This window comes from Larimichthys crocea, chromosome XVI (assembly GCF_000972845.2).
Source record: "Larimichthys crocea isolate SSNF chromosome XVI, L_crocea_2.0, whole genome shotgun sequence".
Lineage (NCBI taxonomy): Eukaryota > Metazoa > Chordata > Actinopteri > Sciaenidae > Larimichthys > Larimichthys crocea.
This window is the reverse complement of record NC_040026.1, coordinates 21,364,366-21,374,795: the sequence shown is the minus strand read 5'-3', so window position 1 is coordinate 21,374,795 and position 10,430 is coordinate 21,364,366. Positions and strand designations below refer to the sequence as shown.

The 10,430-nt window shown below is 44.8% G+C and overlaps 1 protein-coding gene across 3 annotated transcripts in view; it reads right to left on the bottom strand.

Moving 5' to 3' along the window:
- LOC109139384 (leucine zipper putative tumor suppressor 2 homolog) overlaps positions 1-10,430 on the bottom strand; it is a 28,975-nt gene that overhangs the window by 2,652 nt on the left and 15,893 nt on the right. For 2 of the 3 annotated variants that reach the window (XM_019262831.2, XM_019262833.2), the window contains 4 exons: positions 2,603-3,163; positions 1,914-2,519; positions 1,628-1,750; positions 703-849 (listed from right to left, as the gene is read on the bottom strand). In XM_019262831.2, the coding sequence (XP_019118376.2) occupies positions 703-849; positions 1,628-1,750; positions 1,914-2,519; positions 2,603-3,136 (1,410 nt within the window). In that variant the 5' untranslated portion in view covers positions 3,137-3,163. Of the gene's footprint in view, positions 1-702; positions 850-1,627; positions 1,751-1,913; positions 2,520-2,602; positions 3,164-4,287; positions 4,346-10,430 lie in introns of those variants that run through there. The other variant, XM_019262832.2, reaches the window with a different exon arrangement.

The following is a 10,430-nucleotide window of genomic DNA, read 5'->3' as shown; positions in this document are numbered from 1 at the left end:
AAGCAAACAGTTTTTGGTGCTCAGGGTCATAAATAATAAAGAGACCTAAAATAAACAGTTACTTTCATCATCCTTTATTCTGACACCTAATTTCTCAGACAACTGATGAATGGTTTGGTGTAGAAAACTCCAGAAAATAGCTGTCAGTGTCGCAGAGTTGATGTCAAAGATACTAAACTCTACCAAAGAAGACTCAGAAAAACAGGAAATACTGATGCTGTCTCTTTTAGCGCTCGTGTTTTTCTTGTCAGCAGGAGTCAGGAGGCTGTGAGCTGTCCTCCCAGTGTGACAAAGACAAACATGATCAGCTCATCAGTCTCGGGGATCTGATACACCGACTGAGACGTTCGAGAAATGATTCCTCACGTCGTAATGAATTACCTCAAACAGCAGAGAAGATCGGATTTATTATCGACCGGCGTCTGGAGCCTTTAAAGACACAGAGGCAGACTTTCTGCGTGACTCATGATAGAAACTATTTCTGAGATCTTGTTCAAAGTTCCTCTTTTGTGCATCTCTGCTGTCGCACGAACAAACCCCCTTTTTGTTGTTTGCCTGTCAGACTGTGACGAGGCTCCAAAACATCCATTCACACAACGTTTGCAGCTTTATTTTTAATTAGGGAAAAACAAAAATATCACAGAGAAGCTGCCATTGTCGGATTGATGCACCGAAATAAAATGTCTAAGAAACGCCGCTCACCTCCCACTTGCTCTCCTCCAGCCGGGGCCCCAGCTGGATCTTCTCGTGCTCGTAGGAGGTGCAGCGCTCCTCGAGCTGCTCCCTCTCCTTCAGGAGCTGAGCAAAGTCCTCCTGCAGCTTCTTCTTCTCCTGCTGGAGCTGATACACCTGCAGCCAGGACACAGCCGGTGTGAGGCAGAGCGGTTCACAGGAGGACGTGAGCTCAACGGCTCGAGGTTTAAAAGGCACAGTGTGTGACAGGTTGTGTGTTTTCAGTGGTAAAACAGATTTAGCCTTTTTATTTAACACGGGCTGAACAACACATATTGCTTGTTTGATGGCAAAATATATTGAAATATATCAATAAATCAGGTGTGTACATCACTGTGATGCAAAAAGACTTCAGTTAATGATAAAAAGTGACGCTGTGTTGGAAGAGAAGCTGCAACATTTTATGATTTACACCCTAAAGCAGGCGTAACAATCTATTAATGCATAGATCACAACTTAGTATTGATTCATGTTATAACTTGAAGTTTGAGCCGGTGCGACGGGCTGCGGGACTTCAAAGACAGGCGTTAAATTTAAGAAGCCTGACATCGATTCTTGACGTGATCGATGCACGCGAGTCACAGCAAGTCTTAAAGGGAACTCATTTTGAATGCTGCATACTTTTTCTTCTCTTATTAGGAGACGAATCCTCCGTGACATTTGGTTTGTGGATTTAAGAATTCATGAACTTTTCAACACTTGAGAAAATAGAATATACCGCCATCCTAGTTTCACACAGCGTGGCAGCTGGGTGTAATATATTTAGATAAGTCGTGGGATTCCAATACAGAAGTATTAGGAAGATGCTACCACAGTACAATGACTCAGCTTTTTAAAAGTTCATTCTGTGGCAGCATCGACGGTGTGTGTAGTAAAACCTGACAGAGGTTCTGACCTGCAACTGAAGCACCTGCTGGGCTCGCTGGGCCTTCTGCGAGGCCACCTGCATCCTGGTGGCACAGCCCTGTCTCAGCTCCTCCAGCTCCAGCTCGAAGCGCTTCTGCTTCTCCTCATAAACCTGCAACCAGAACACAAACAGGGCGGTCAGAGGACGTGCAGCACAAAACTTAATTAAAGTTATTTAGTGTCAAATTCTCCAGCTGAGCTCAATTCAAATATTAAAAAATATGAGGCATGAATTTGAAGCTATAGAAACTTTCAAACTTTGTGTTTCTGCCAACCTGACAGATCGCAGCTTCATTCTCATCCAGGTTGTCTCGGAGTTGCTGCAGCTCCAGCTCTCTTTCCCTCAGCTTGTCCTCCAGGTCCCTCACCACCCCCTCATAACCCTCCACCGGGCCAGGGGAGCGCCCGCTGGACCCGTTGTCAGACAGAGGTTGTCCTCGGCCACTTATCGAGCCGGAGCCCGTACTCTTACTGGAAGATGAGCGGCCGCTGTCCGAGTTGGAGTGTCCGTGTCCGCTGACAGGTGGGGCACTTTTCAAGGGCTCCAGGTGGCCTGCAGCGGCCTCTCCCGGCGCCTGACTGTAGCTGGCGGCGTTGCTGTAAGGTGGAAGGCTGGCGAGGGAGTTGCGTCCGGAGTCGGACAGCTGACAGGACTGGTTGCTGCCGCCTCCGCTGTTCCGGGTCCGGCTGTACAAGCTGCATTTCTCAGAGGCGGAGGAGGAGGGCGACACGTCTCTGTGGGTGGGGCTGAGCAGGTTCAAGTTGTTTTGGCTTTCTGAGACGTTGGCACAGTGGCGAGGGGAGAGGTACTGCATGGAGGTACGGCTCTTGGGAATGACGGGTTTGAAGGCAGTGGGCCGCAGCACTGTTTTCTCCATGTTCTAGGGAAGGAATACACAACGGGACAGTTACAACAAGTAATATGTAATATGAAACTTAACCTACTCGAGTTTTTTTGACTCACCCTCTCAAGTTTTCCTGACACAGGGATCAGTTTTGGAGGAGGTCCCCCCATATTCCCATTCAACCCTAACCCTTCTTTAAGCTCGTCTATGTCGCTCCCTGGGCTGGCAGGCATCACGTGGTTGTCATTCCAGTCACCCACATAGTCCTCGTTCAGATACGTATAGTTCCCGTTCCCGCTCTCCTTCTCCAGCCCCCTGCTGGACGTTGTGGAGCTCTGTTTCTTGAGCTGTTCTGTTCTCGTCTGTTCCTTAATGCTCTCCAGTAAGGAGTCCTGGGGCGACTCGGAGCCCAGGCAGGAGGCGCCTGGCGTGGGCCTTCGGACCCTGGCTCCCAGCTCAACACCGGAACGGTGGTCCTGGTAGGGACCGGGGCGGTTGGCGATGAGGCTGCTGACAGAACCCATAGGCTCCAGAGTGGAAGGCGGTGCGTTGATGGGGGGTGAGGAGCCGGAGGGGTGTCGCCTGCGGGCCCCTCCGCTGTGGCCTGGGTTGTGGGGCTCACCAGATATGGGCAGAGCCTGAACCAGGGCCATGGTGGCAGCTCAGAGGGGTCACTCGCTCTGAGGGCGGAAAAACATCAGACGTCTTCATCAGACATGTTCTCAAGCCTTTGGCGGCGAGTCTTGAGTCATTAGAGACAAGTCCAAACGAAGGGTCATGTAATAAAAGTAGTCCAAGTTAGAAAGAGCAGGCTTCAATTCTTTCTAGAACTAGAGAGAGAGAGCAAGTCTCAAGTCCATGTGACACCGTAAGTGTCGTGATAACAAGTCTCAAGTTAAGTTAAGAACTTGAGGTCCACTCCCAAGTGTCAAATCATTTAAGTTCAAGTCAGACAAATCCAAGACTTGTAATATAAAGTCCAAGTCAAGTCCTAAGTTTTCTAAGTCCAAAAGCAGGTCTCTAGTCTTTCTAGACTAGTCCAAGTGAAGTGTCACATCTTCTTATAGCAAGTCTGGTCATTTGAGACTATGCCCATGACGACTAAGTCCATGTTGCACCTTAAGTCTTGAACCTTTAGACTTAGGTTAAGTCTCAAGTCATTCAAGACGAGCTTCAAATCATCAGAGTCGAGTCAAGTTATGTCTCAAATCGTTAAAAAAACAAGTTCCTGCTGTATGAACTCATCTTATCTTGGAAACTAAATCCTGGAGCACGGCGTGTTTTTCTCCCGGACACCGATAAGGTCAAATTCTAGCTGTTCAATCTCCTCACCAGGGCGCTTTCAAGGAATTTTTCCCTGTCCCCAACACACAAAACAACTAAAAACAGAGATACAGTAGACTGAAGCATACAAACGTCCCAGGGGACCACGGTGGCCCACACACAGTGAACCAGGACAGGCCATTCATGAAGCCTAATCAAGCAGCACAAACAGGGCCCAGGGCATGAGGCTGGTGAGGCATGAGGCAGCAGAAGAAAAGGCTCTCTTTTCATTTGAGACATAAAATGGCTTCGAACATGCTGGCATTTCCCCCTGACAGCAACAAAGGCCACTGTCTCCACACATCTTATCAGCCTTGGGAATAACTCAAGAGTTCATAACTGTGGATGAATACCTCGACAAAGACACGCAGAGAAAAGGAGACAGGTTGAACTTGCTGTGATACCACGGGCGTTTTTTTAAAGTTTAAATCTAACAGTACACAAAACACAACGTAGGAAGAACAAGATCTCAGGCACTTACTTCTTCGCTCCCTCACTCTCGCAGCACTGCTGGTAAATATTGACACTTCAACTGGCACATACAGACGACTATGATGTCAGCAATGGACGTGCAAACAGTTTGGGTGTTGTGTTGGAGAACAATGGCCAACAGAGGACGCATGATTATGAGCTCATGGTGCACCAAACAGCAGAGCTCAGTTGTGCTCTCGAAAACATCGCGGTGAGTCAGAATATGGAGGATATCCGACCGAAACGGGCGTGTCCCGTTCTTGAGTTTCAGGCTTGTCTAGAAAGTCTGTGACTGATGGATTTATGACTTGGACTTTCCCTCCTTGTTCACTTTCTTTAAACCTGGAGGACAAGACTGGTTTGTAATTACTGTTGAAGATGGCTAATAAGGTGAAAGAAAGCTGGCCAGACACATTTCTAGACTCCACCTGCTAGGACAGGGGCCATGCCAAGTAACCGTCCAACCTGCCAAGAGCCAACTGCTGCGAATTAACCGCGATTACCACATGTTAATTAGCACATTCAAAGTTCGGCTTATCCCTGCTTAGACTCATAATAACTGGCTAAGTCAACTCTGGTACTGCAGTATTTAGTATTTCAGTAATTGTTGTACAGCATTCTTCTCGTCACGGAGGTGGTACAGCTTTAACGGTATCAGAATAAAACATACAGCAGGTCATTCTTATCTAAAGTCCATTTGCTGGCTCCCTTGTGGGAAAGTCAGAAACGCTCTGCTCATTGATTCTCTTTGGTTATTGGGTAAATGCACTTTGAAATGTGTTGTTAAAGATTCATACTGCGTACTTCAATTAGTGCATCAGTGTCAGTATGAAGGACAGCTACGTTACGCAGGAGCAACATGTGGTGTTTGGAAATGCTGAATTAACCGAGCCTGCAGGATTAATCTGACGTCTTTTCTCTATGCACCGAGAAAATCTGCTTAGCCCATGACGATATTTATTACATGTAATCCTTTCTGAATAGCGGGAATTCAAACTAAATACAAGCTCCAACCAACGATATCAACGGTAAGAGTTTGTCCTCCAATGAATGACACCCGTACGCTTTGGTCAATCCAGACTTTTCTAGTCTGTTGTTCCCTGTTGGTGGAACGTCCTACCAGATCCCTCTCTACCTTCACAAACCTCCTGAAGACCTCCAGCTCTTCAGAGAGGACCTCCTCCTCTCCAACTCTACCAACAACTGGACATGATAAATCCATCTACCTTCTAGGACTCAACTGATTCTTTATTTGTCTTTGTCTCACCGTAGCACGATTGTTTCACCGGAAGATGACTTTTACATACAAACGATCTTATTCAAACAAGTTAAATCAGATTAACGTGAAGACGTGCACGTCAAAAGGGGGCGACAGTCAAACTTTTCTGCGCAGACATTAGAAATTAAAGCGTGCCTCAAACAGCTACACAAACATCTGGTTCTAGTAAAAAAACTTTATGCAGATTGCATGTTTTAAAGAGTGTCTCAGCCCGCTCCTTGTCATTGCTTCCCTCTGATCAGGAGCCCATTTTGTTGCCCTCCAACTCTCTCCACATAAGTGAATGAGCTCTAATCCCCTTTGGACTTCGAGATGACTGAAACTATGCAGAGACTCTACCAAAGGAAGCGAAAGGGGTCTCAAACTGTTTTTTAAAGCCCCCGTCATGATCATGCGGTCCCGGTTTCTCTTTTGTCGTCATAGTGACCAGGGCCTCAAACATTAGAAAGAGGGGGGGAGGGGGGTCAGAGGGCTGACAGGGAGGCCAGGACCCCCTCCTTAGCATCTTAAAGCCTTCAGTCGCTCTATAGCTTCGACAGTCTTCCATACGCTCCCAGTTGGTCCTAATGGAAGATAAATGGACATTAACAACTAATGACTGGTGGATGAATCCGTGACAACTAGAGGGGCGGTGAATGGAGATAATATTCCTATAGTACAGCTTGTAAACTAGAATTTCATCAGTTAAGTATTCTTGCCTTTTTTGCTTGCTACCATTAGAGTTTTTAATAATTAAATAATAAGTAATTTGTCCCTGTTATCCTTTGACATATTTCCCTTGTAGGAAAGGGAGACATCATCTTGGTGGTAGCTCACACTTGAGTCCAGAAAGGCCGTAAGACGGGGCAGGGTCAAAAAAATATGAGTCATTAATTGCCCACAAACTGATGTGCAGTTTGTTTTGATTTTATTTTTGGGGGTTATAAAAAAACAAACGTCTCTCCAACTTTGTGAGTTTGTGGTCGTGGTCTTGGTCTGAAATCATTGGAGACAATTCCTCCAGGGGGATTTCCATGTCCAGTTCTCTTTCTTACTTTTGTTTTTACAACAGATTCCCAATGATTCATCTGCTGGATTCTGGGTTGTAGCTTTAATGAACATCAGATTGTTTTTCCTTACTCCGTCCCTTTACCTCATTTACATAGTAGTGCTGGATTTGTCTAGAAGAATCTTGTCTCTCTCGAAACCAGATTTTTCAGATATAGACTTAAAGTCTCCCAATTTTACCATGATGTAATCCTGTGTATATTTTAAACCTCGGGAAATCCGGGTCATATGTTGGCCACCTAAGTTTTTCTCAATCTTAATTCTTTCTGGCTCTGAAACTTCTTCACAACTTGTACCCAGTCAGTCCGTGTAAAGGCAATTCTGAGATTTCTTTCAAAATACATTAAATAGTTGCTGAAAAAAACTTTTTTCCAACAGTTTTCAGTCCAGGACTTTTTGGGGCGGTCCTAAAGAGTGGCTCGATGACACGCTGAGGTATTTCCCCTTCTTCTTTGGTCTGACAAACTCAGGACACAGATTTATTCTCACTTTACACGGACTTAAACGGAACGATTGATTCTGGTGTTTTTCCAGCTGGCTTCATATTCAGGCTTACACCAAAAAAAATCAATGATCTTATGTGTTTTTTCCCCCAACAATTAAGTATTTTCATTGTCGATTAGTATATTTATTATTTTCGTAATCGTTTAGGCAGTAAAATGTACAAAAACAGTGTGAAAACTATCCACTGCACTGCATGTTAATTATGTTTTAACCTCCCCCATAAAGTCTACAGTGTGAGCGGACGCTGACTGTGAGCCGTTATTGTCTAGGAAAGCCCTTGAAGGTTTTAATGCCTCTCAGCCTGGCAGCAGACAGACAGTCACTCCTCCAGCACGAGGAATGTGCTGCCACACCAGTTAATGAGAGCTGAGACTGAACATGGACAAGTAAGTAGTGGTCAGGCAACTGTACAGCCACTGTTTCCTCTGACGTCTCATCATTCACATGCCACGGCCTGGGAGAGGAGATTTAAAGCAGCATTTCTCCTGCATTGAGCATTTTCTTTTTTTTTGCTTTGCAGTAGCAGCCAGCGGTAGCAGCTTTGGGGATGTGCTGTCACCTCAAGGCTTTAGGATTGTATCCCCAAAGCTTTCAGCGCCGACAGTTTTATGGGATTACGTATATGGATCAAACACAAGGCGAAGAAGCACACAGAGAATCTGCCACTGCTGCAGTTTTATTTGATCATTCTGCATAAAAACAGTGTAGGCCAAAACTTTACAAAGTAAAAGTGAACACATTATAAGGCGCACACTCCAGTTCAACGTTTATAATTGATTTTATATTGTTGCCATGGTGGAAAAACAGTGACCACAGCTCACACCTCTCTACAAGACAGCACGGCGAAACAGGTCCTCGACATTTGAGTTGATTGTGCATCGACTACATTTATTAGCACACTAATTTGCAACCGACCCGCAATGAATGTGAAGATTCAGAGCGGTTGTCTAATCCAGTCCCAATTATTGCATGTATTCAGACAATATATAAAGTCTAGTACCAAATCTGCTTATCACATTTATTCCTTTTGTATCCCTCAAGTCTGTCTAGGTTAAATATTAAGTTAAAAATGAAGAACTACAGAAAATACTGAAAGACTTGACATTTAAAAAGAACAATAGCTCAAAATCAGGCCATCAGATTATGAATTTCCTGTTAACCTAAACAACTACGACATTGTACTTTGCTCTTTAAGTTTGGAGCAGGGGTCACGTTGACTGAATTTAGTTTAACGATGACAGAAAAATATGAAAGTTGTCCCTCATTTAGACAGTTTAACACTGAGACCTTAACACTAAGTCATTCAACCCGCAACACTGTCAATAACCACCAGTAGCTTCGTCTTTGAATTTCTTTATAGGCTACGGTACGTGACCTCACTGTGGTGGTACTTGGAGGAATCGCTGGAATATCCTTTTCATCCAAACACTGCAAAGTTTCTAATGAAAATAAATGACAAGATCGCTAGAATGTCATTTTAAATAAGTTTTGCACATCCTGAAACATCAATATCGTCACGTTCTCGTCTGTTGCGTGCGTACATGAGCTCAGAAGTTACAAAAACATCGTAAGCAGAGGAGAAACATGTGGTTCAAAAACTCTGTGACAGCGGCTTCAGATGGGAAAAAACAGAAATAGAAGTTCGGATCAGGAAAATCACTTTCCAACAAACAAGCACTGGTCAGTCGACAATAAATAATCTCCCTGTGAGGTGGCACACGGCGTAAAAGTCTTTATAAAGCCCAATGATTATGATGTTGTTAACGATGGATTGATGCAGTAACACAATAATGTTCATCAGCAAGTGGCATCATCTATAAGTTCTGTATATTAACTGTTATTAAAAATGATAACGCAGGTAATAACAGAACATGACTGAACTTTACGACCCCGTCAGATAAATGTTTGGTCATGAGAATCAAAGCTTATTTCACATTTACGTCTTATTCCCGTGGTGAAATGGGAGCTGTAGCAGAGATGAGAAATCAATATGCTCAGGTCAATACGTTTAAAAATTCTTGCTGAGACCTCGCTGGACATGAAATGTGAAACACCTCGAACAAAAAGAGGCCCGAGTTCTCTGCGCTGACAGTCGGGTTCGCTCCGGTGCATTTCATTACACATGCAGCAGTAAGTCTGGATAAATTACAGCGACATTCATTGGCATGCGGGGCAACCTTTCGTCTCGCTGCGTCTGAGATTGGCAATCAGAGAAACAAACAGTATAAAAGCCTTTTTATAGAGGCCGCGTTACAAAGATACAGTATGCACCGCTTCACTGGCTCTGAGCTGCAACGTCACACAAACCTGCTTTGAAAAGGGGGCCTGCACTAAATCCTTCTTTGTTAACACCACGCCGTGAACACACATCCACAGAGGTGAGAGTCTAAAAATATAAGTGTTGGTACTGGGGGGCGAAAAACAGAAACTCTGCTATGCTGGGAGCAACGCCACCTCTGACTCGAGGACATGAAGAAGAGGGAACAAACAAATGAGTCTGGAGATCCCCTCCTCCACTCTCCATCTCTCTTCTGAAGCCCACTCTCCCTTTCTGTCCTGCACCCCACCTCCCGTCTCCTTATTCTTTCCCTTCCTCTCCAGAAAAACTGGAACGTGGAGGGGGAAAGTGTGGCAAAGCTATTTTAGTTCTGTAGACAACCTACCTTTCCTTTCGGGCAGACACCTCGCACAACCCGGGCAGACAGTGGTCACCGGTCACCGTGCCAAATGTTAATTTCCAACTAACATTATATTAACTGTTCGGTCTAGAAAATGGTGACAACAGCCCGAGGTGACATCTTTGAATGACTTACTTCATCCGACAAACGGTCGATTTACAGCCCTCACATCTGAGAAACTTGTTAAGCAGATGTCCCTTTGGACTAAAACAAGTGGCATCCTTTAGACAGAGAACAGGTCTGTGTGATGCACTGAACACTGTCAATGATTAGACTGCACTCAAAGAGAGCAGAGGCCTCCTTTTCACCCCCCCATCACACACACAAACACACACTCATCTGGATTAACGTCCTCAGCGTGTCACAGTTTTTGTCTTAATGAGCAGTAACAGAGCAGAGCGATCGACAGAAGCTGGCTTCAACGTGTAAATTTTACATTTAAGCTGCAACTTAACGACTTCAGTCGATGAGATGATAAAGAATAACTCGCTTAGACTTCAAACTTTGTGTCATGCAGCAGAGACGCAGCATGAATGTTTGATTGTAATGATAGATCAATTATTAAAATGTTGTCTCATCGTTCTTTGATTACACATCACCTTGAGTGCCAAAGTAATAAAGTCAACTTCCCTCTTTCTCCAGCGT